Source organism: Anopheles coustani, chromosome 3 (assembly GCF_943734705.1).
Source record: "Anopheles coustani chromosome 3, idAnoCousDA_361_x.2, whole genome shotgun sequence".
NCBI lineage: Eukaryota > Metazoa > Arthropoda > Insecta > Diptera > Culicidae > Anopheles > Anopheles coustani.
Genome location: NC_071288.1, coordinates 94,414,698 through 94,435,342, shown reverse-complemented (window position 1 = coordinate 94,435,342; position 20,645 = coordinate 94,414,698). Strand labels below are relative to the sequence as shown.

The following is a 20,645-nucleotide window of genomic DNA, read 5'->3' as shown; positions in this document are numbered from 1 at the left end:
CATCCTCCGACCCATGCTTCGGTTCGGCGTTGTTTCCTTATGTCCAATGCATTCCAATTGGATGATTGTGAAGAAAAAAGATTGTGGTTTCAACATACATAATTATTTCACGTCGAAAAGTTTGAATGAAAATTATTTAATGCTTCTTAAGAACCAGGTTTTCATTGTGCTGTACCTTCTGTAGCTGATGAGGTTATACGTTTGATGATTTTTATTTCATCCATATTAGCAGAATTTTACATATTTTCAGTATGATTGTTTTGTTCTGATGGTAGCTCATCGTCATGATCTTTTCTGTAGTGCATGGCTAATAGACTTTTGTATCGATAGGATCGTTTACATAATTCACAGGAAAATCTTATTCCTGTATGAACTATTTCGTGAGTTCTTCTCGCACAAGAACTTTTAAATCGCTTTGGACAGGATCTGCATGCGAAAGGTTGCTCGTCTGAATGCACACGTTGATGGTTTTTCAGAGACTTGCTTGATTGTTCAGAGAAATTGAAGAGAATTAGGTGTTTACAAGTATCAACATAATTTCCTAGTTAAAGAACACTTACCTTGATGGCAATATCTTCTTGCATATATTGCATGTGTATTCTTTTGCTGGTCTGTGCCATTTATTCATATGCCTATTATGGTTGGCAAACTGGTTGAATGTTATCATGCATATCTTACATTCGTATGTTTTACCAATTCCATGTTGTGCCATCTAGGAAGATAAAAAAGGTGTCGTAAAATCCCTCATTAAATTTAATATTTCATTACAATTTCAATTTTTTTACGTACGATATGAGCCTTGTACGTATTATGGTGAACGAATCCTTCCCCACAAGTTTCGCAGGTTTTAATAATCTTCTTGTCGTGCACTGTGGCTACGTGTCTTAGCAAATTCGAGCGATTTATCATTTTTACAGAACAATGTGGGCAATCATAATACACCTTTTTCGAATGTCGTGCATTATCGTGGTTAACTATGTCTATAACTAATTTTCCACATATGGGACAAAGTATTTTAGGCCGGGTTCTCTTCACCGTCTTCCTGTTTTTGCTACTGCACATTGCAACCATTGTTGTATTTGGATCTTGTGAATTTGCCCTGTTATTATACGATATGTTCTTCTGCATTGTTCGTTCAGTGTCTTCGTTATCATTCGCACTTGATGAACAGTCATCAATGATGGATTTTTCTGTATCGATTTGATCATCGCTTTCAAATGATATAGACTGATCTTTCATATCCATGATGGATTCCGGTACATCGTCTACCACACTCTCGACGAGTATTGAAAAGAGCTGTTTGAATATAATATCATTTTTGATACAGGCACTGCGGAAAGCAACTGAGTTTTCCAATATTTTGCAGCAGCTTTCACACATCACGAACGATAGCTGTTCCACATCGTTGATCTGCAAAACAAAACCAATGCTGTAGTCTTGCAAAGCATTTCGGCGAGTTGAAAGAACTTACCTGAATGCCAGTGAAGTGTTCCACATCTTGGATGGTGAAAAGTGAAGCGGTAGGCTTCGAAATAGGTATTAATTCATGTTGAGACAAACAAAACCGGCAAATATTGGCGATTTCACCCATTGATTCTGCCATGGTTAGTGGAAACACAATTGTTTACTAACATCTATCTTTTGTCAAACAGCCAAGGGTAGTAGGATATTGAAGGTGCGTTGTTGCAAAGTGCAATGATTTTAAGCGTTTTTTTATGGTGTGTCGAATGGTTCGGATCGACGATGTCTACCAATTTCATTGAATTTAAATTGGATGGATGTTGAAAAACACGGTTTTGGTTTCTGCATACCTGATTATTTCACGTCGAAAAGCTTGGAGGAAAATTATTTAAAGGTTCTCGAGAACCGGATTTTCATTGTGCTGTACATTCTGAAGCCATACGGTATACGTATGATGATTTTTATTGCATGCAGATTAGCAGAATTTTACACATTTTCAGTATGATTGTTTTGTTCTGATGGTAGCTCATCGTCATGATCTTTTCTGTAGTGCATGGCTAATAAACTTTTGTACTTATAGGATCGTTGACATAGTTCGCAGGAAAATCTTATTCCAGTGTGAGCCAATTCGTGCGTTCTTCGCGCATAAGAACTTTTAAACCGCTTTGGACAGGATCTGCATGCGAAAGGTTGCTCGTCTGAATGCACACGTTGGTGGATTCTCAAAGATTGGCTTTGTTGTTTTCCACATTAAATAGAATAAGGAATTAAATAGAATGCTTATTAGTACCAACATAATTTGCTGCTTAAAGTCATAAGCTCTCATAGAGAAAACTTACCTTGATTTAAAAACCATGCTACAAACTTTGCATGTGTGCTCCTTTTCTGGCCTGTGCCATTTATTCATATGCCTGTTATGGCTGGCAAACTGGTTGAACGTTATCATGCATACCTTACATTCGTATGTTTTACCAATTCCATGTTGTGCCATCTGGGAAGATGAAAAGTGTTATAAATACTTCAATAAAATTTCTTGAAGAATTTTTACGTACGATATGAGACTTGTACGTGGAATGGTGAACAAATCCTTCACCACATGTATCACAGATTCTAATAATCTTCTTTTCGTGTACTGTTTCTATGTGTCTTTTCATATTGGAGTGATTTACCATTTTTAGAGGACAATGTGGACAGTTATAATACACCTTTTTCGTATGTTTTTCATTATCATGAGTAATGATGTTTGTAACTAATTTCCCACATATGGAACATAGTACTTTAGTGTAGTGTCGCTTCACCGCCTTCCTTTTTTTTCTACTGCACATTGCAGCCATTGTTGTATTTGGATCTTGTGAATTTGTCCTGTTATTATACGATATGTTCTTCTGCATTGTTCGTTCAGTGTCTTCGTTATCATTCGCACTTGATGAACAGTCATCAATGATGGATTTTTCTGTATCGATTTGATCATCGCTTTCAAATGATATAGACTCATCTTTCATATCCATGATAGATTCTGGTACATCGTCTACCATACTCTCGACGAGTATTGAAAAGAGCTGTTTGAATATAATATCATTTTTGATACAGGCACTGCGGAAAGCAACTGAGTTTTCCAATATTTTGCAGCAGCTTTCACACATCACGAACGATAGCTGTTCCACATTGTTGATCTGCAAAACAAAACCAATGCTGTAGTATTGCAAAGCATTTCGTCGAGTTGAAAGAACTTACCTGAATGCCAGTGAAGTGTTCCACATCTTGAATGGTGAAAAGTGAAGCGGTAGGCTTCGAAATAGGTATTAATTCATGCTGAGACAAACAAAACCGGCAAATATTGGCGATTTCACCCATTGATTCTGCCATGGTTAGTGGAAACACAATTGTTTACCAACATCATCTATCTTTTGTCAAACAGCCAAGGGTAGTAGAATATTGAAGGTGCGTTGTTGCAAAGTGCAATGATTTTAAGCGTTTTTTTTTTGTGGCGTGTCGAATGGTTCGGATCGACGATGTCTACCAATTTCATTGAATTTAAATTGGATAGTTGTTGAAAAAAATGGTTTTGATTTCAGCATACATAATTATTTCACGTCGAAAAGCTTGGAGGAAAATTATTTAAAGGTTCTTGAGAACCGGATTTTCATAGTGCTGTACATTCTGAAGCCATACGATATACGTATGATGATTTTTATTTCATCCCTATTAGCAGAATTTTACACATTTTCAGTATGATTGTTATGCTCTGATGGTAGCTCATCGTCATGATCTTTTCTGTAGTGCATGGCTAATAATTTTTTGTACCGATAGGATCGTTGACAAAGTTCGCAGGAAAATCTTATTCCAGTGTGAGCCAATTCGTGCGCGTTTCTCGCGCAAGAACTTTTAAACCGCTTTGGGCAGGATCTGCATGCGAAAGGTTGCTCGTCTGAATGCACACGTTGGTGGATTCTCAAAGATTGGCTTTGTTGTTTTCCGCATTAAATAGAAAAAGGAATTAAATAGAATGCTTATTAGTACCAACATAATTTGCTGCTTAAAGTCATAAGCTCTCATAGAGAAAACTTACCTTGATTTAAAAACCATGCTACAAACTTTGCATGTGTGCTCCTTTTCTGGCCTGTGCCATTTATTCATATGCCTGTTATGGCTGGCAAACTGGTTGAACGTTATCATGCATACCTTACATTCGTATGTTTTACCAATTCCATGTTGTGCCATCTAGGAAGATAAAAAGTGTTATAAATACTTCATTAAATTTTCTTGATGATTTTTTACGTACGGTATGAGACTTGTACGTATTATGGTGAACGAATCCTTCTCCGCATGTTTCGCAGATTTTAATAATCTTCTTTTCGTGTACTGTTTCTATGTGTCTTTTCATATTGGAATGATTTACCATTTTTAGAGGACAATGTGGGCAGTTATGATACACCTTTTTCGTATGTTTTTCATTATCATGAGTAATGATGTTTTTAACGAATTTCCCACATATGGGACATAGTGCTTTAGGGCTGGTTCTCTTCGCCATCTTCCTCTTTTTTCTACTGCACTTTGCAACCATTGCTGTATTTGGATCTTGCAAATTTGCCCTGTTATTATACGATATGTTCCTCTGCATTGTTCGTTCAGTGTCTTCGTGATCATTCGCACTTGATGAACAGTCATCAATGATGGATTTTTCTGTATCGATTTGATCATCGCTTTCAAATGAGATAGACTCATCTTTCATATCCATGATGGATTCCGGTACATCGTCTGCCACACTCTCGACGAGTATTGAAAAGAGTTGTTTGAATATAATATCATTTTTGATACAAGCACTGCGGAAAGCAACTGAGTTTTCCAATATTTTGCAGCAGCTTTCACACATCACGAACGATAGCTGTTCCACATTGTTGATCTGCAAAACAAAACCAATGCTGTAGTATTGCAAAGCATTTCGTCGAGTTGAAAGAACTTACCTGAATGCCAGTGAAGTGTTCCATATCTTGAATGGTGAAAAGGGAAGTGGTAGCTTTCGAAATAGGTATTAATCCATCTTGAGACAAACAAAACCGGCAAATATTAGCGATTTCACCCATTGATTCCGCCATGGTTAGGGGGAAACACAATTGTTTACTAACATCTTTCTTTTGTCAAACAGCCAAGGGGAGTAGAATATTGAAGGTGCGATGGATGGGAAACCATTGCGTTTCAAGCGTTTCTTCGTCATGCTTTGATGATTTTCGAAAAATTGAGTCGATATTAATTGTAATCTCAATACATACAATACACTGTCTTAAACCAGTTATAAAATAGCTGTTTTAAATTATAATTTACATTATACGCTCGGTGGGGGCTGAAATTTTGAATTTTCAACTTAGCAATTGAATTGATTTACTTATTCGTTAACTATAGAATGTACAACATTATTTCCAGTTCCTGACGGTCTATACTGCATTTATTTGCCTTAACACATTTTATCTTAACTGTTCACCGGTGCGGAAACACAGCATCATGATGCTTTCTATTGTGTAGAGACAATTGACTTTTATAACGGTAGGATTTATCGCATAATTCACATGAAAATCGAATTCCAGTGTGCGTCAATTCGTGCGTTTGTTTTGCATAAGAACTTTTAAAACGCTTGAAGCAGATATTGCAGCCGTAAGGTTGCTCTTTGGAATGCACGCGTTGATGAATGTTGAGCCTTTTCCTGTGGAAGGAAAAAAATGTCACATGGATGAAGTAAACATTGTAGGTTTATCATACTTTCGATGAAACACCATATTGCAAATTTTACACGTGTACTCTATCGCAGGCGTGTGACACCTATTGACATGCTTGTTGTATGCGGCAGGCTGCTTGAACGTTTTTTCACATAACTTGCATTCGTATGTTTTGCCAATACCATGTGCTGACATCTTCAAAAGAAAACAAAACAATCAGTACTTTCTTTTAAACATTAACTGTTTTACGTTTTTGCTTACCATGTGAGAAGAAAAGGTGGATAAGTGTACAAACCCACCACCGCATAGGTCACACGTTTTCGTTATTTTCTTTTCATGTACCGTCGCTATGTGTCTTCTCATGTTCGTTCTATTCGTCATTTTCATCGGACATTGCGGACAGTCATAGATTTTTTCTTTAGAGTGCTGCTCGTTATCATGCAGGTAGATATTACTCACTAATTTGCCACATGTAACACAAAGTATCTTTCTACGCTGCTGCTTTGCATTCTGTTTCGTATCAGTGAACGATTCGCTATGGTTTTGATCAGCTGTAAAGTCTTCGTTCGTTGTTTCCTGTTCTATTTCATCTTGCGAATACTGTTTAGTATGCATGTTATGTGAACCAGTGATCGTTCGCTCGACTAATGCGGGATCATTTGCTCTACATAGGTTGTATCTAGTCAATGTTTTTTCTGTTTTCATTCGGCTAACACCTTCGAAGTTCAATAACTCATCTTGTGGGTGTACCGTATGCGCTGGAACATCGTCTTTCACAATATCCTCGGGAATGGAAAACAACTGTCTGAACACCATATCCTGGGCTAAGCAACTGGTGCGGAACTTAACTGAGTTCTCCAACGTTTTTCGGCAGCTCTCGCATATTACGAACAACGGTAGGTTCATATTATTAATCTGTAAAACCAAACCAATGTCAATGACCAAATGGTTTTTCGTAGAACATAGAGCTTACCTGAATACCAGTAAACAGTTCTATATCTTGGATAGTAAGTCGGGGAGCTGTTGCTTTCGAAACTGGAATCAAACCGTGTTTGGCCAAACAAAATCGGCAAATACTGGAAATGTTGCGAGTTGTATTCGGCATTGTGGTGAATTGGGCATTTGTGGCATTGTTTACCGATAGGTAAACCTGCTCCGGAATTCCTCAATGACATTTTAACGAAAGAAGCTTAAGGTCCTGACACACGTTCGAACGTTATTCGATAAGCGTATTTTAGGAATAACAGAAACATAAGCGCACGTTCTGGTTTGAAATGTATATTTATCGTTTTTTTTATTTTTATGTACTGCACATGATTTTTGAAATTTAATCCATGTTTAATGGAATACTGTTTGGGTCGGGTTTAATCCCGACATTTGAAACAACTTTATTCGTCTTCACCATCATCATAAATATCTGAAGATTTCGCTCCGTTGTGCTCCTTTCTATAGTGCATATTAAGAAGACTTTTGTACCGATACGACTTATCACATAGCTCACATGAAAATCGAATTCCTGTGTGGGTTAACTCGTGCGTTCTTCTAGCATACGAACTTTTAAAACGCTTCGTACACTTACTACAGGCGTAAGGTTGAACGTCAGAATGCACACGTTGATGGACTACGTAGTTTCTTCTGGAAAAAATATCTCATATTATTCTAGAATCATTAAAAAGAAATAGAAATGTTACTTACCTGTTATTGAATATCATATTACATTTTGTACACAAAAATTCTTTGGGAGGCTTGTGGCATTTGTTTACATGAGTTCTGTACTGAGCTTCCAGTTTATATGTCGTTGAACATATTGTGCAATCGTAAGTTCTACCAATTCCGTGCACTGACATCTTGAAAATAAAAAAAAATATCCCGCCCCCATGAATTAATAACTGAATGCCAAGCTTAAGATCCCCAAAGCTTACCATGTGTCGTACGAACATTTTTTGGTGTATAAATCCTTGACGGCATTCTTCACAAAATTTAACAATTCTTTTTAGGTGCACGGCATCTATGTGCCTTTTCATATTCTCTCTATGAGTCATTTTCACGTTACAATGTGGGCAAGCATATTGCTTTTCCTTCGCATGCAGGGCAACGTGCGGCAGCATATTGATTATCAATTTTCCACAAATAGGGCACAGTTTTTTCTTATTAGAAAATGTTTGTATCAGGTGCGTTTTTGTTGCATAAGATTGTAGTTTATCGGGTTTGTTTTGGCTTCCTGAATTTCTGCTGATTTGACCATTTTTAACTTCTGCATTGGTTTCATCTGTGTCTCCAAGAGCACTTGTATTCGATTCAAAAGCTTGAATTACATTTTGATTTTGAAGATTTGACCCTGAACTCATTTGGTCTGTGTCTCCAAGATCGCTCGCAATCGATTCAATATCGATTCGTGTAGCGTCTGTATCAACCTGTTCCCGAATTTCAATCATTGTACAATCCAACTTTGTATTTGCATAGTCGGTAATAGTATTCGACTCGTCTTTCACGCTCTCGATGAGCACTGAGAAAAGTTCTTTGAATAGTAAATCATTATTCAAACAATTGATGCGAAATGTGACTGAATTTTCCAAGATTTTTTGGCAACTCTCGCACATCGCAAAAGCTAATAATTCATCGGCTGTGATCTGCAATACAAAACAATGTCACATAATAACCAAGAACTTTTATCATCAGAACGAACTTACCTGGATGCCAGTAAAGTGTTCTATATCACGAACAGTAAAGATTGAATCAATTGCTTTAGATATAGGAAGTAAATCATCCTGGCAGAGACAAAACCTACAAATATTGGAAATTTCACGCGTGGTGGACGCCATCGGTAGGCTGTACAGATTGTTTATAAACAATTTGCTAGAACTGATGTTGATGTCAAGATCCACAGATGGTTAGATCTGAAGGTGCAGATACACGGTCGCTACAAAAATAAAGTTGCAGGTAGCATCTCTAAACTAGAGTAAATTAATTGAGGGTATTTTAATTGGGAGCGCGGAAACGATACGAACTGTCAGATTTCTCGTCGCGGTCCCATACAAAAGGTAAACAACACCTTTGAAAAAAGCGAAAAAATGGCTAGCCGCGTCGTTTCGTTTCCGCGCATCGTCTCGACACGTAGGTGGCGTCGTTTTGGATCGTCGAGACGGCCAGCCATTTTTTCGCTTTTTTCAAAGTGTTGTTTACCTTTTGTATGGGGCAGTGTCGAGAAGTGTATCGTTTCCGCGCTCCCAATTGTAATACCCTCAAATGTTTTAACAAATCAATATTAACTTCTTCTTCTTGGCGTAACGACCGTCTTTGTTCTTACAAGATTTTTTCCCTTTGTGTACGTGGATAGTCAGTCCTCTCGTACAGGGTCCGTAGAGGGTCCGGTCTCGGTTGGGATTCGAACCCACGCCGTCGAGGTGGAGAGCCCCAGCGCTCATTATTAACTTACCTGTTTTAAATTGTTTAATATTAATATAACAACATCCTTTGTTTAAGTTCATCAGTGTTCTATGAGTCACAGAAGCTAATTTGTAAAGCAAACTAATATCCTTATGGCAAATTGGGTTTTTAAAGTTAAGAACGATTTAGTAACGATTTGATGAAAATGATTTTATTCGTGAACTGTTACCGGCATTGGATTAAAGCGAGAGGTGTCTAATAAAAAAACTCGTTAACATCGCTAACGTAGCGATTTTAAACTCGTTCTAGGCTTTTCAAAGAAAAAACTATTAGTAAAATAAATTGCAAAAGATTTAGTTTCTATGTTTGAATCCTTACTTTTTCCTTATTTCATTAGGCTAATTTTATTAATTGTCTTTAGAACTCGACACTGACTCGAACTCGGCTATATTCGAGTCATTGTTCATTTTTGAAGGTATCATGCCTTCGTGATCCTTTCTATAGTGCATGTTTAGAAGACATTTATATCGATATGACTTTGTACAAAGTTCACAGCTGAATCGAAAACCAGAGTGCGCTATCTCATGATTTTTTTTTGCAGTACCACTCTTGAAACGTTTCGGACAAATGCTGCAAGCGAAAGGATGTTCATCGGAATGCACCTTTTGGTGGTTGGTTAGTTGTGTTCTGCAAAAAAAAAACGTACCCTTATTAGTTATTGCGCTAAGTAAAACAGATACATACAGTAGTAGTACGTAGGTCATTTGAAGTTAACGATGAAGAACTAACCTTAGCTTGAATGTACTGCTACAAGTTGTGCATTTGAACTCTTTTTGATTTAGATGCCAACTTCTCATATGCTGCTTACAGGATGATAGTAGACTGAATGATTTTGAGCATATCTGGCACTTGTATCTTTCGCCAGTTCCATGAATTGATGTCTGTAAAATAGAGAAATTAGTCACTTTCAATTGTTTTACGAGAATGTTCGATTTAGTTTGTACATACCATGTGACTCAAGTAGCTGTTTTTATTGCAAAAACCTCTGCCGCATTGTTCGCATGTTTTAATAATTTTTTTCTTGTGGACCTCATTTATGTGCCTTGATAAATTACCTTTAAGTGCCATTGCTAACGGACAGTGAGGACACGAATATTTCTTTACCTTGTCATGTATGCTGGAAATGTGAAGACCTACGTTAGTTACCATTTTGCCACAAATAGGGCAAAGTTGTTTTATATGCCGCTTGTATTCCCATTCCGAATCATCATCCGATTGTGAGAAGTTTGTTTTTTGACTGGTGTTTGCTGATATAAGGTTTCTTGAAGGAAACTGTGAAATATTATCATCAGTTAACTGAACTGTTATTAGGCTGGTTTCATGAGGTTCAATCATCGGTCCTTCTTCTACAACTTCATCTCCATATGTAACGTCCCAAGTATAATCTTTTACTTGTAACACACTCTCGACGAGTACCGAAAAGAGCTCTCGGAATTCATGATCATTTTTCAGACAACTTGCTCGGAATCTAGCTGCTTTTTTTATTGCTCCGCAACACGTTTCGCACGTGGCGAATGATCGCTGTTCCTCCTCGGTGATCTGTAAAACAAAACATTCTGTTCAAGTTCATTAGATCCTAGAGATTGCTAAAATGAGGAAAGTCCACCTGTATGCCGGTGAAGTATTCGATTTCCTCGATAGTCAATAGTGAAGAAGCCACATTTGAAACGGGAAGTAAATCGTTCTCGCACAAACAGAACCGACAAATATTAGAAATCTCACGCGTGGTGTTCTCCATTCTCCAATCTTGGAACTGTTGTTTGTTTATAAACATTCATCGTCATTGGCGTTAATGTCAAACAATCAGACGTGACTTGAGCTGACAGCAGAGGATTTCGCGCTCAAAGCCAGCATTTAAATGCCATGTTGGTAATTGCATGGCGTCTCCCAAGTAAATCAGTTGTTAAAACTTATCTTAATTCAAGAACAACGTGCCTTTATGATAAGTCGTAACTTATTTTTCATAATCGTTTTCACAATTGGATAAAAGCACTATTCGAAGCAATTTAACAAAGTAGAGCCCGCTCAGATTGATTCGCTAAAAACGATTTTTGTTGTTTTAAATGGTTTTTTTTAAAATATATCTGAACTTCTCAATGCTCTTAGCATTACGTTCTAGTCCATGCATCAGTATTATTTGATATGCAAGCTTGACGTTATAAAACCGTTTTATAACCGAGGTTATGCGAAATTCCGCCAACACCTCTTCCTTCGCTTTCCTGCTAATGTACATATAATTTCCATACGCCATAGATTTGTGATAGAAAATCGATCCGTGTCCGATAATATATTGTTTATCATATCAATTGCGTAATGTGCAAAACATTTATTTTACCTGTATATTGAAGATACATAGTTTTCTGTAGTTTACATGAAATACGCAGATCGGAAATAAACTAGATTTATGTTCGATTATTGTCGCTATCAACAGATGGTTCAGCTCCATGATCGTACCGGTAATGCCTATTAAGAAGATTTTTATACTTATATGATCGTTGGCATAGAGTGCATGAAAATCGGATTCCGGTGTGGGTTATTTCATGCGTTCTTTTCGCTTCCTTACTCTTGAAACGTTTTGGACATATTCTGCATGCATAAGGTTGATCGTTGGAATGCACGCTTTGATGTATTTTGAGTCTTTGGCTAAAAGGTAATAGATAATTGTTTAATCTTCAGCTATGCACGTTCATTAATGTTTTTTTTACTGTCCTTACCTCCCATTGAAAACCTTGTCGCATATCGTGCACTTGTGTTCCTTTCTAGTTTTATGCCATTTGTTCATGTGATGTCTGTATCTGTCTACTTGCTTGAATGTTTTCGAACAAATCTTACATTCGTACGTTCCGCCGATGCCATGCTTGATTGTCTGAAAGAGTTATTAGTAGTGTTATCCATATTATTAGTAGAGACAAGATTCGCTCCGAAAGATTCTTTCCGTTTCCACTACTAACCATGTGACGTACGAAAGTAGACATGTGAATGAATCCTTCACCGCATAATTCGCAAGATTTAGCTATTTTCTTTTCATGCACAGCCTCTATATGCTTTTTCATATTCGTTCCATTTGACATTTTTAACGGACAGTGTGGGCAGCTATACCTCCTTTCCTTGTTATGATGTATCATGTGGTTTGGTAGGTTTGTAACAAGTTTGCCACAGGTATAACAAACTGTTTTTTCTTTTTCAATTTTATGTTCGGTAGAAGTGTTTGGTTTTTCGTCAGCCTTGCCCTTGGCTTTCGCACTCGCAAGTCCTTTCGTTATTGGCCTTGCTACGGGAGCTGAGTGCACATCTTCAGCGTCACTGGCACTAGAATAACTGGCATCAAATGATGGTCCTTCTGCCCCAATTTGATCATCGCTTTCAAAGTTCGAGGAGTCATCTTGTATTTGTGTCGAATCTTCATTTTCCTCTTCCTTTATACTCTCTATTACCACAGAAAACAACTGTTTAAATACCACATCATTGTTGAGGCAGATGTTTCGGAAAGCAACCGAGTTTTCTAACACTTTGCAGCAGTTTTTGCAAATGGCAAAAGATAGCTGTTCTTCATCGGTGATCTGCAAAACAAAACAACGTTACACCCACGAAAAAGGGAAAACATTTGAGCTCACCTGTATCCCAGTGAAGTTTTCTATGTCTTGAACTGTTACCATTGAAGCAACAGCTTGCGTGATAGGAATTAAATCATCATGAAGCAAGCAAAACCGGCAGATATCCAAAATTTTACAAACTGCGTTCGCCATGGTGTGCCGTTTTCACCATGGAGGATTTGTTTACAAACAAGGTACCAGAAATGTCACCGATAAGTTGATTGAATTGTTTGTGCTTAGGGTGTGGTTATACGATCGTGAATATGCTCGGCTAGAGAATACTTTGATGTATGTAATGTAAATGCTTTGATAACTAAAAATGCGCACTGATCTGTATTTAATGAATGATTTTTATCGTGAAGCAATATCCTGTGATGATGGAATTAATATGGTATTTGGAACAGCTAATCGTGTTGAAATCGGCAACCTTAAAAGGTGGGAGAAAATCAAATACATATTGATTCGACAAAAATGAAAATGTTGGGAAAGCACAAATGATTGATGAATTGATTTTTATTTTATTATTTTTTCTAATAATTTTATGTGTCGCTATCATCTTAGTTATTTTCTGCGGGTGGTGTACCTTCATGATGTTTTCTGTAGTGCATAGTAAGTAAGGTTTTGTACCGATACGATTTTTCACAAAGGCTGCATGAAAATCGTATGCCGCTGTGTGTAAGTTCATGGTTTTTTCTAGCTTCCCGTTTTTTGAAACGTTTTGGACACAAGCTGCATCCATAAGGTTTCTCGTCTGAATGTACCGATTGATGATCTCGTAGATTATCTCTAAATGAGGAAAAAAGGAAACAGACAGATCATCATTAATCATTCTTGAATGTCGGAAAGGAAATAAGCGAACAAATCTTACTTTGATTTAAAAACCAGGGAGCACTTCGTACATGGAAACTCTTCGTTACCGTGCACGCTTCTGTAATGTTGAGTATAGTGAGAGGACCGATAGTAGGTTTTCGAACAAATCTGACACTCGTACTTTTTGCCAATACCGTGTTTCGATATCTGCGAACAAAAATGATGTGTGGTTTGTAATATAATCAAAACAAGATCGGCGAAGGAGATCCCTCCACCGGCCTTGTTTGTTAACATTAAACTAAATTATTTACCATGTGACTACTGTAGGTGTTGCGATGAATAAAGTCCGTACCACATATTTCACAGGATTTGAAGATTTTCTTTTCATGAAATGTTTGTACATGGAGCTTCCGATAATGTGTCATTGAAAATTGTTTCGGGCAATAGGGGCATGAATATTTTTTCTCTTTGGTATGTGTAAAACTATGAGTTTTGTAAGAAAATACCAGTCTTCCACATATATTGCAGAGTTCTCTGGGCTTGTTCAATTTGTTTTCTGCAGATTGTTCACTCTTTTCAACGAAGTTGTCTTGTTCTTTATAAATTTCTTCACTGGAATATGCATCATCGCTTTCAACTAGATTCGAAGAGGAAGGTTCATCTATAGCTTCCGAATGCGGTTCTTGACTGTTCATATCATCTTCGATTAGATTTGTTTCAACGGAATCGTGGTGCGAATAAGTCGTGAACAATGTTTGATCTGCTCCAATCGATATGGGATCGCCTTTAAATCTCTCGATATGTGCCGTAAAGAGCAGTTTGAACGTGGATTCATTTTGTAACGCCGTGGTTCGTAAAGCGACGAATTTTTCCAAAACTTGGCAGCATTTGTCGCAGATTGGAGCGTATAATTGCTCGTCGTCTGTAAGCTAAAGTAACAACATATCACGTAAAATGATATTACTGCAGTAGAGGACTGGATAACATACCTCAATACCAGTGTAATAGACTACATCTTGGATTGATGACTCGTTATTCCAAGCTTTTACTAAAGGAATGAGATCGTGGTCACTTAAACAAAATCGACAATTGCCGAACAATACAACCATTTCGTTCGCCATATCGTGCACAATGTATTTATTTACTTACAAATGCAATCGATTCGAATGTTTTCTACTGACAGTTTATTGACATTGTAAATTGTAGACGATCAAGGATAGGTGATAAAGTAGGTTAAAATGTATAAAAAATAACCTTATAGATACCTTGGTGTACATATTTGATAGACGTTGGTAAAATGTTAACTCAATAGATGACCGTCGAATCCATGAGCAAGCAATCGCATAATTATTATTCTAAAATAAAATGAACCACGAGGTTTTGCTTGATGAATTTGAATTTTCACTACTTTTACTCAACATAGTTATCACATCTAAATGTCAAAGCTCTTGGCGACAGTAGCCTCACAATCGTCACTCATCTTGGCTGGGATGAAGGAGACACCCGGTTTGGTTCTTGAAAATCACTTTTTTGACATTAACAAAGTTGAACGGTTGTTTGGGGTGCGAAGAACAAGCGACGTAAGCTGTACGCGCGGTGGGTAACAGGAGCGTCACCGACTGGTGGAGTGCTTGGTTAAACTTTCTTTTTGTTTCACTTTACATGGCTGCCCGCTGTTTCTTTACAACGCCATTGCAATGTCCAACGGAGAAGATTGCACCAGTGGCGAAGTGACCGCATCTCTTGGCCTCCAGCGCAAGAATCAGAAGTTGGTGTGAACAATACTCTTCCGGATTGGCGTAAAGTGTTGCAGTCTCAAAACAGTTGTGAAAAGCAAGTCCTACGAGCTGAGTAGAACCTGTACAGGGATATTTGGTTGTTTGCTGCTGTAGCACAATTTCCTTGCATCACGGAGTGTTCGAGTTTGCTGCTACGCGAGGGAAAAGTGTCCACTTGAACCGCGGCCTTGTAGTTACAGTTGAGAAGGTAAGACCGTGGCTGACGAAACGGTTGACCTGCCCGAAGACGCTGGCGAAATACGGGAAGAGACGGATCAAGGGGAAAGTGAATCGCTCATCGCAGCCGAGAAAACACCATCGGTGCCGGAGAGTTCAACATCAGGAATAGTAGAAGGTACATCACCGAGTCGGGCGAAGGAACCGTCGAAGGATATTGGAACAATAAACTACCCAGCTGATTTACGAAACGACGACAGTACTATCAGTCGTAACGAAACAACTAAGCCTGCGTTAGGTTCAACGACACAAAAGCCACCGAAGCAGCACTCCGTATTGGAGTCAACTGTCGAAAAGGAGGAGAAAGAGATCAATTGTCATACCGGTGTCGATAGGTTGCGCCATCGCAATTCGAATAGAGAGTCGTCTGAACACAAGAAGCATACAGTACAGCCGCAAACTGAGGTTCAGGTAAGCTTAAATCCTTTAAGACCGCCATCGTTGACTGGCGAATGACTTTCCGTCATTGATTCACAATTTGTATCATGTCGTACAGGCAATGCCATCGGCAGTTAGTGGCGGCGGAGGTCACGGAGGTGGAGGTGGTGGTGGCGGAGGAAACATGAACCCACAAACAAACGAAGAGTGTGGCATTCGGGATGTATGGCGACATAATCTGGACGAAGAGTTCCGCACAATACGCCACGTAGTGCAGAAGTATCATTACGTCGCGATGGACACTGAGTTCCCGGGCGTGGTCGCCCGTCCGGTCGGCGATTTCCGGTCTCCGGCGGACTACCAGTACCAGTGTTTGCGGTGTAACGTGGATCTGCTGCGCATTATCCAACTCGGGCTAACCTTCATGGACGACGACGGGCGCACGCCGGCCGGCTTTTCGACATGGCAGTTCAACTTCAAGTTCAATCTCAGCGAGGATATGTACGCACAGGACTCGATTGACTTGCTACTCAACTCGGGTATACAGTTCAAGAAGCACGAGGAGGACGGCATCGATCCGTTGGACTTCGCCGAGCTGCTGATCACGTCGGGTATCGTGCTGATGGATAACATCAAGTGGCTTAGCTTCCACTCGGGATACGATTTTGCCTACCTGCTGAAGCTGCTCACCGACCAGAACCTGCCGGTGGAGGAGGGCGACTTTTTCGAGCTGCTGCGAATCTACTTCCCAACCATCTATGACGTGAAGTATCTAATGAAGTCGTGCAAAAACCTGAAGGGCGGTCTGCAGGAGGTCGCCGACCAGCTGGAATTGCGACGCGTCGGTCCGCAGCATCAGGCCGGCTCGGACTCGCTGCTTACGGGAATGGCTTTCTTCAAAATGCGTGAGGTACATACGAAGGGATGTTATGCAACTGGTACAATCGACGACTGCTCGCGGGCTCTCGATGGTCAGCAGCCGCACTCGCTGGGCAGCCCGAATCAGAGCCGCAACAGCAGCGGTATCGGCAGCTTCGAGTGTCACTGTGCCGAGCGTATCGAGCGGTCATTGCTTCAGGCATTGAACCACATCGATACCCGCCTGAAGCGACACGGGAAACCGGAGGAGTAGCATATTCTTGCCTCATGTCATTACATACATTACTGCCAGATGAATTTGCACATCGTGACGGCATCGCGTACTGGCAGTCCATTCATTTAGCTGTCTTTTCCACAAGAAAAACCGATACTCTACCAAAGGAGAGAGGGTCGTTTAAAAATGTGATATATCTATACAATTAGTACAAAACCGTAGTGGAAACGCGTAATTCCGAGGGATTTTACACCTATTTAAAATAACGTTTTGCGCAATTATTCCATCGTAGATTTATTTGAATTTTGGAACGGTAGAATAGAATTATTATCAGCTGAAAAGCGAAGAAGCATATGCAAACAGTGTTTTTCCTGCCTCACCCTAAATCCATCTACTGACCAAAGAACGATACACGCATCGAATGTTCGTGAAAACAACACGAGTGACAACTGTCGAGATTATCGGAGCCGTCTCTAATTACTTGATCGCGTTCATTCTGATTCTGATTTTTCTCTTTCTTTCTTGTGCCCCATCACCGTGTGCCGCGCTCGGTTGTACGCCCTAGATGTTCTTTGAGGATAATATCGATAATGCGAAATATTCTGGTCACCTGTACGGTCTCGGCACGCCGTTCGTTGCGAACGGTAACAGCACGAACACGGGTAGCAGTGGCGGAGGTGGTGGCAGCGGGGGTACCGGTGGTGGCAACAGTGCAACTGGCGGCAGTGGCGTAGGCGGCGGCTCCTCCGGTGCCGGTACGGGCAACACCAGCAGCAACACGACCACGGGTAGCAGCGCGAATAACAGCAACAGTACGAATTTACATTCTCTCCTCACTTAACGATCACGTTTCGCAACCAATTCCATGGGAAGCGTGTGCGATTTTGTGGTTGCCCTTTGCTCTTTCCATCTTTCCATCGAATGGGTTTGTGAACTTGAGGTTTAGATCACACTATTTCTTGCAGGTAAACCGGAACGATAAACGACATGATGGATGGATAGAAGGACGGATGGACGGACCGGATGAATGGGACCCGGAAGGCGATACGCGTATAAACGGCGGCGTACACTGTACCCCCTTTTTCTCGTTTGCGTGGTGGCAGCAGTTGGATGTCTGAGTTGGTGTGGTGGCAGTCCCTGGGATATGCCTTCATCAAGAAACCATCTACACCGCATCACCGGCTGGTTGTATTCGGGAATACAGAATGTACAGAGTGTTTTCCGTCGTGTCGTTGGTTTGAAGATGGGAAACCATTGCAGCTGGTGAGCTGGTGGTTTCGCGGCGGTGTGGGAGAAAGTAGAATTAGGTTTAAAGCGTTTATTTCAATGACTCGTGAAAAGTGATGTGACGTGTGAGGGGCGAAAAATATAAAATAAAATTGTCAACAATTAGTCGAAACATGGTTGTATAACAAAGAGAAATAATTTTGTTTTATATCCCAAACATTTTTGCATGATACCACAGTTATGTTGATATCATCGTAAATATTTTGCTAGTCGGGTATAGCTTTACCGTACCATACACCTTTACCATATAATAGTCATGCTAGATTGTTATTATTCCACGTAGGCATTCCCGAGGATCCACGCGAGTGGGAGATACAAGTAAGCCCTATCGACGGTACCTCGTGTATTTGTAATGCACTTTCAGTTGTGCATAACGGAACTCGACAACTAACCATTTCGCTAATGGCTTTCCTGTGTCGATCAGTAACTTCGTTTTGAGCTGAAACATTTCACTCTAAATTGAATTTTTATCACTTTGTATCTATTTGTCATCCGTTTCCAAAAGCTGATAATTTCAACATCCTGGTTGTATGGTTGGTTTAAATAGTCTCCTTAACCTTACTTTGTTCCTGTAAAACCCTTCTAGTGTCCCTTCTCCAACTTCCGACTGTAATTAAATTTGGTTGCTGCTCCTACTAGCATATTAAAAGTTAAAGAGAAAACGATAGTGTTTAGAAGGATGATATGGTCGTGGTTGAAACGAAAGAAACACTTTCCAGGGAAGGAAAACAGTTGGATGAATGGATTGATGAGTGAGCCATTCTCTAGAGAATGGTTTTTAAAGACGATGACGACCATACCATTTGGAACGTAAATTATTTGGGACATTGTTCTACCGTGTGTTGCCATTTAACTCCCTACCGAACACCAGGCGTCTCCATTATTTTTTGTTCTTTGGGAAATAGTTGTTGGGAAATAGCAGTGAAAGCTCTGAAAATTCTCTGTCCATATTGTTTACCAGAAGTAGCACAACTTCCCATAGCTGGTTCGATCGGACCATGAAATTGGAAATCGGTGCTACCAGACCCCTGTCTCTATTAACTAACTTTCGGTCACTATATAGTATATCTTCGATTGAATATTGATGGTCACTTCTTAATGCCCTTCGATTGGTCATTTGTCAAATAATGTTCATGTGATCGTTTGAAGAACGCATTGTAAGCGAAGGCTTAAATCCACCTTCGAGGTGAAAAGTTGTGCAAATATTTGCGTAACTTGTTCAGCAGCCAAATCATTCCTGCGCCACTTGTGGTTTTTCTTTCCCACACGAATGGAGCAGGGTGCCGAACGGAAAACTTTTCTCTTTAATCTTCAATCCCGGTGGAGCTCTTACGGTACTCCACAAGCGGCACCGCATATTGGCTGCTTTGGTGGGCTTTTTAGTCTTCCGCCAAGAACGGTGGGGAGAGGGAGGCTCGCAGTGAAAGGTGACTCCCCCGTTGTCTTGGCGTCGGAAAGGTTCTAGCTCTTTTTCAATTTCCGGTCCCAGTCGTTTCCTTCGGCAGGGCGTGAGGTGTCAAATCGTGACATACATTGCGTGAGTTGCCAAGTTCGGTTACAAGAAACATCCGCCTTTCTCTGCCCAACCCCTGCGTTGGGAGGGTCTGGGTTGCCCTTAGTGGCGGCATTAGATATTCCGCTCGTCAATCGAACAGGAAGCAATTATAGCGGGAGTAGTGTAGAGACATGGCTCGGTGTCGGCCAACTTTGGGATGGGTGCAATAATGTTGATAAAGCAACGGGAAGGATCAATCACACTCAAATTTGTGGCTTCGCGGCGTCAATTCCTCGCCATGCCGAGGGTTATGTTTAAAGCTGATGGGACTATGCTTTGGGAGAACATTTTTCCTACTTCCACATTAAAGTTCCCACTCGTTTATGTGAGGTGTAACATAAGAACAACGCACCGAGGAGAATCTTCATTTTTCAATATTTATGATCACACTGCGTGATAACGGTGCCGCAGTGCGGTGATTGATTGCTGATTTCGAGATTCATCGACCTTCGCCTGGTGGTGTTGGATTCGACTCAAGTGATTAATTTTAAGCATCTGAAGCCCGTTTTCCCGCATGGCAGTTTGGCGTTCGAGTTTCGGTGGAAGATGGTGGTGTTAGGTGCGAAGTTGGGTTACTTCTTTGGCGATGATTGGCAATGCATGGCTTGTTGTCTATTTTTAGAAATAACATTGAAAAAAGTTTAAAATTGGATGTACAATCGAGTACTAATTGGTTGTCATGTAGTGTAAGAATGATTAGCATGTTTCTATCAATGATAATTGATGGATGAGTTATAAATTTTCTGTATCGATTTCATGTACAATTTTCTGCTATACTCTTGTAATACCCGGCAT

At 39.9% G+C, this 20,645-nt stretch overlaps 9 protein-coding genes across 13 annotated transcripts; 1 reads left to right on the top strand and 8 right to left on the bottom strand.

Moving 5' to 3' along the window:
• Positions 1 to 80: 80 nt before the first annotated feature.
• LOC131260924 (zinc finger protein 54-like) lies at positions 81 to 1,637 on the bottom strand. The gene is made up of 4 exons (XM_058262785.1): positions 1,472 to 1,637; positions 790 to 1,410; positions 561 to 712; positions 81 to 483 (listed from the first exon to the last, which is right to left on the bottom strand). Exons 1-4 carry the CDS (start codon positions 1,601 to 1,603, stop codon positions 237 to 239), a joined length of 1,152 nt encoding a protein of 383 aa, XP_058118768.1. The 5' UTR covers positions 1,604 to 1,637; the 3' UTR covers positions 81 to 236.
• A 249-nt stretch (positions 1,638 to 1,886) lies between these two features.
• LOC131260923 (zinc finger protein 596-like) lies at positions 1,887 to 3,350 on the bottom strand. 2 transcript variants are annotated; one of them, XM_058262783.1, is made up of 4 exons: positions 3,196 to 3,350; positions 2,514 to 3,134; positions 2,301 to 2,452; positions 1,887 to 2,194 (listed from the first exon to the last, which is right to left on the bottom strand). In XM_058262783.1, exons 1-4 carry the CDS (start codon positions 3,325 to 3,327, stop codon positions 1,948 to 1,950), a joined length of 1,152 nt encoding a protein of 383 aa, XP_058118766.1. In that variant the 5' UTR covers positions 3,328 to 3,350; the 3' UTR covers positions 1,887 to 1,947. The 2 variants fall into 2 exon arrangements, with proteins under 2 accessions (XP_058118766.1, XP_058118767.1); XM_058262784.1 differs by having other exon boundaries at positions 2,631 to 3,134.
• Positions 3,351 to 3,627: 277 nt separating this feature from the next.
• LOC131260922 (zinc finger protein 709-like) lies at positions 3,628 to 5,063 on the bottom strand. The gene is made up of 4 exons (XM_058262782.1): positions 4,926 to 5,063; positions 4,244 to 4,864; positions 4,031 to 4,182; positions 3,628 to 3,924 (listed from the first exon to the last, which is right to left on the bottom strand). The coding sequence occupies exons 1-4, from the start codon at positions 5,055 to 5,057 to the stop codon at positions 3,678 to 3,680; spliced, it is 1,152 nt and encodes a 383-aa protein (XP_058118765.1). The 5' UTR covers positions 5,058 to 5,063; the 3' UTR covers positions 3,628 to 3,677.
• Positions 5,064 to 5,389: 326 nt separating this feature from the next.
• LOC131260925 (zinc finger protein 25-like) lies at positions 5,390 to 6,770 on the bottom strand. Its single transcript, XM_058262786.1, has 4 exons — positions 6,646 to 6,770; positions 5,934 to 6,587; positions 5,716 to 5,867; positions 5,390 to 5,659 (listed from the first exon to the last, which is right to left on the bottom strand). The coding sequence occupies exons 2-4, from the start codon at positions 6,576 to 6,578 to the stop codon at positions 5,437 to 5,439; spliced, it is 1,020 nt and encodes a 339-aa protein (XP_058118769.1). The 5' UTR covers positions 6,579 to 6,587; positions 6,646 to 6,770; the 3' UTR covers positions 5,390 to 5,436.
• Positions 6,771 to 6,947: 177 nt separating this feature from the next.
• On the bottom strand, positions 6,948 to 8,499 carry LOC131260920 (myoneurin-like). 2 transcript variants are annotated; one of them, XM_058262778.1, is made up of 4 exons: positions 8,363 to 8,499; positions 7,595 to 8,302; positions 7,368 to 7,519; positions 6,948 to 7,307 (listed from the first exon to the last, which is right to left on the bottom strand). In XM_058262778.1, exons 1-4 carry the CDS (start codon positions 8,492 to 8,494, stop codon positions 7,061 to 7,063), a joined length of 1,239 nt encoding a protein of 412 aa, XP_058118761.1. In that variant the 5' UTR covers positions 8,495 to 8,499; the 3' UTR covers positions 6,948 to 7,060. The 2 variants fall into 2 exon arrangements, with proteins under 2 accessions (XP_058118761.1, XP_058118763.1); XM_058262780.1 differs by having other exon boundaries at positions 6,948 to 7,304.
• A 757-nt stretch (positions 8,500 to 9,256) lies between these two features.
• On the bottom strand, positions 9,257 to 10,867 carry LOC131258539 (zinc finger protein 227-like). 2 transcript variants are annotated; one of them, XM_058259875.1, is made up of 5 exons: positions 10,726 to 10,867; positions 10,512 to 10,658; positions 10,068 to 10,236; positions 9,849 to 10,000; positions 9,257 to 9,746 (listed from the first exon to the last, which is right to left on the bottom strand). In XM_058259875.1, exons 2-5 carry the CDS (start codon positions 10,562 to 10,564, stop codon positions 9,467 to 9,469), a joined length of 654 nt encoding a protein of 217 aa, XP_058115858.1. In that variant the 5' UTR covers positions 10,565 to 10,658; positions 10,726 to 10,867; the 3' UTR covers positions 9,257 to 9,466. The 2 variants fall into 2 exon arrangements, with proteins under 2 accessions (XP_058115858.1, XP_058115857.1); XM_058259874.1 differs by having other exon boundaries at positions 10,068 to 10,658; positions 10,726 to 10,861.
• A 553-nt stretch (positions 10,868 to 11,420) lies between these two features.
• On the bottom strand, positions 11,421 to 12,871 carry LOC131258473 (zinc finger protein 596-like). The gene is made up of 4 exons (XM_058259798.1): positions 12,734 to 12,871; positions 12,071 to 12,679; positions 11,834 to 11,985; positions 11,421 to 11,762 (listed from the first exon to the last, which is right to left on the bottom strand). The coding sequence occupies exons 1-4, from the start codon at positions 12,863 to 12,865 to the stop codon at positions 11,522 to 11,524; spliced, it is 1,134 nt and encodes a 377-aa protein (XP_058115781.1). The 5' UTR covers positions 12,866 to 12,871; the 3' UTR covers positions 11,421 to 11,521.
• Positions 12,872 to 13,223: 352 nt separating this feature from the next.
• On the bottom strand, positions 13,224 to 14,656 carry LOC131258783 (oocyte zinc finger protein XlCOF14-like). Its single transcript, XM_058260161.1, has 3 exons — positions 14,512 to 14,656; positions 13,581 to 13,729; positions 13,224 to 13,498 (listed from the first exon to the last, which is right to left on the bottom strand). The coding sequence occupies exons 1-3, from the start codon at positions 14,641 to 14,643 to the stop codon at positions 13,270 to 13,272; spliced, it is 510 nt and encodes a 169-aa protein (XP_058116144.1). The 5' UTR covers positions 14,644 to 14,656; the 3' UTR covers positions 13,224 to 13,269.
• Positions 14,657 to 15,017: 361 nt separating this feature from the next.
• On the top strand, positions 15,018 to 18,417 carry LOC131261132 (CCR4-NOT transcription complex subunit 7). Of its 2 annotated transcripts, XM_058263054.1 has the most exons (5): positions 15,018 to 15,118; positions 15,236 to 15,948; positions 16,034 to 16,825; positions 17,574 to 17,820; positions 17,974 to 18,417. In XM_058263054.1, the coding sequence occupies exons 3-5, from the start codon at positions 16,037 to 16,039 to the stop codon at positions 17,988 to 17,990; spliced, it is 1,053 nt and encodes a 350-aa protein (XP_058119037.1). In that variant the 5' UTR covers positions 15,018 to 15,118; positions 15,236 to 15,948; positions 16,034 to 16,036; the 3' UTR covers positions 17,991 to 18,417. The 2 variants fall into 2 exon arrangements, with proteins under 2 accessions (XP_058119037.1, XP_058119038.1); XM_058263055.1 differs by lacking the exon at positions 15,018 to 15,118 and having other exon boundaries at positions 15,129 to 15,948.
• The last annotated feature ends 2,228 nt before the right edge of the window (positions 18,418 to 20,645 follow it).

Excerpts from the sequence above, each read along its gene's own strand:
- LOC131260924 (XM_058262785.1), bottom strand. The coding sequence starts at position 1,603 with ATGGCAGAATCAATGGGTGAAATCGCCAATATTTGCCGGTTTTGTTTG. Across the intron at positions 1,411-1,471 it reads AACACTTCACTGGCATTCAG|ATCAACGATGTGGAACAGCT; the intron begins GTAAGTTCTTTC and ends TTTGTTTTGCAG. Across the intron at positions 484-560 it reads AAGAAGATATTGCCATCAAG|CAAGTCTCTGAAAAACCATC; the intron begins GTAAGTGTTCTT and ends TGAACAATCAAG.
- LOC131260923 (XM_058262783.1), bottom strand. The coding sequence starts at position 3,327 with ATGGCAGAATCAATGGGTGAAATCGCCAATATTTGCCGGTTTTGTTTG. Across the intron at positions 2,453-2,513 it reads CCACGTACAAGTCTCATATC|ATGGCACAACATGGAATTGG; the intron begins GTACGTAAAAAT and ends TCATCTTCCCAG. Across the intron at positions 2,195-2,300 it reads AGCATGGTTTTTAAATCAAG|CCAATCTTTGAGAATCCACC; the intron begins GTAAGTTTTCTC and ends AAAACAACAAAG.
- LOC131260922 (XM_058262782.1), bottom strand. The coding sequence starts at position 5,057 with ATGGCGGAATCAATGGGTGAAATCGCTAATATTTGCCGGTTTTGTTTG. Across the intron at positions 4,865-4,925 it reads AACACTTCACTGGCATTCAG|ATCAACAATGTGGAACAGCT; the intron begins GTAAGTTCTTTC and ends TTTGTTTTGCAG. Across the intron at positions 3,925-4,030 it reads AGCATGGTTTTTAAATCAAG|CCAATCTTTGAGAATCCACC; the intron begins GTAAGTTTTCTC and ends AAAACAACAAAG.
- LOC131260925 (XM_058262786.1), bottom strand. The coding sequence starts at position 6,578 with ATGAACCTACCGTTGTTCGTAATATGCGAGAGCTGCCGAAAAACGTTG. Across the intron at positions 5,868-5,933 it reads CCACCTTTTCTTCTCACATG|ATGTCAGCACATGGTATTGG; the intron begins GTAAGCAAAAAC and ends TTTCTTTTGAAG. Across the intron at positions 5,660-5,715 it reads AATATGGTGTTTCATCGAAA|GAAAAGGCTCAACATTCATC; the intron begins GTATGATAAACC and ends TTCCTTCCACAG.
- LOC131260920 (XM_058262778.1), bottom strand. The coding sequence starts at position 8,494 with ATGGCGTCCACCACGCGTGAAATTTCCAATATTTGTAGGTTTTGTCTC. Across the intron at positions 7,520-7,594 it reads AAATGTTCGTACGACACATG|ATGTCAGTGCACGGAATTGG; the intron begins GTAAGCTTTGGG and ends TTTATTTTCAAG. Across the intron at positions 7,308-7,367 it reads AATATGATATTCAATAACAG|AAGAAACTACGTAGTCCATC; the intron begins GTAAGTAACATT and ends TATTTTTTCCAG.
- LOC131258539 (XM_058259874.1), bottom strand. The coding sequence starts at position 10,857 with ATGGAGAACACCACGCGTGAGATTTCTAATATTTGTCGGTTCTGTTTG. Across the intron at positions 10,001-10,067 it reads ACAGCTACTTGAGTCACATG|ACATCAATTCATGGAACTGG; the intron begins GTATGTACAAAC and ends TCTATTTTACAG. Across the intron at positions 9,747-9,848 it reads AGCAGTACATTCAAGCTAAG|AACACAACTAACCAACCACC; the intron begins GTTAGTTCTTCA and ends TTTTTTTTGCAG.
- LOC131258473 (XM_058259798.1), bottom strand. The coding sequence starts at position 12,865 with ATGGCGAACGCAGTTTGTAAAATTTTGGATATCTGCCGGTTTTGCTTG. Across the intron at positions 12,680-12,733 it reads AAAACTTCACTGGGATACAG|ATCACCGATGAAGAACAGCT; the intron begins GTGAGCTCAAAT and ends TTTGTTTTGCAG. Across the intron at positions 11,986-12,070 it reads CTACTTTCGTACGTCACATG|ACAATCAAGCATGGCATCGG; the intron begins GTTAGTAGTGGA and ends TAACTCTTTCAG.
- LOC131258783 (XM_058260161.1), bottom strand. The coding sequence starts at position 14,643 with ATGGCGAACGAAATGGTTGTATTGTTCGGCAATTGTCGATTTTGTTTA. Across the intron at positions 13,730-14,511 it reads TCTATTACACTGGTATTGAG|ATATCGAAACACGGTATTGG; the intron begins GTATGTTATCCA and ends TTTTGTTCGCAG. Across the intron at positions 13,499-13,580 it reads TCCCTGGTTTTTAAATCAAA|AGATAATCTACGAGATCATC; the intron begins GTAAGATTTGTT and ends TTCCTCATTTAG.
- LOC131261132 (XM_058263054.1), top strand. The coding sequence starts at position 16,037 with ATGCCATCGGCAGTTAGTGGCGGCGGAGGTCACGGAGGTGGAGGTGGT. Across the intron at positions 16,826-17,573 it reads CTTTCTTCAAAATGCGTGAG|ATGTTCTTTGAGGATAATAT; the intron begins GTACATACGAAG and ends TGTACGCCCTAG.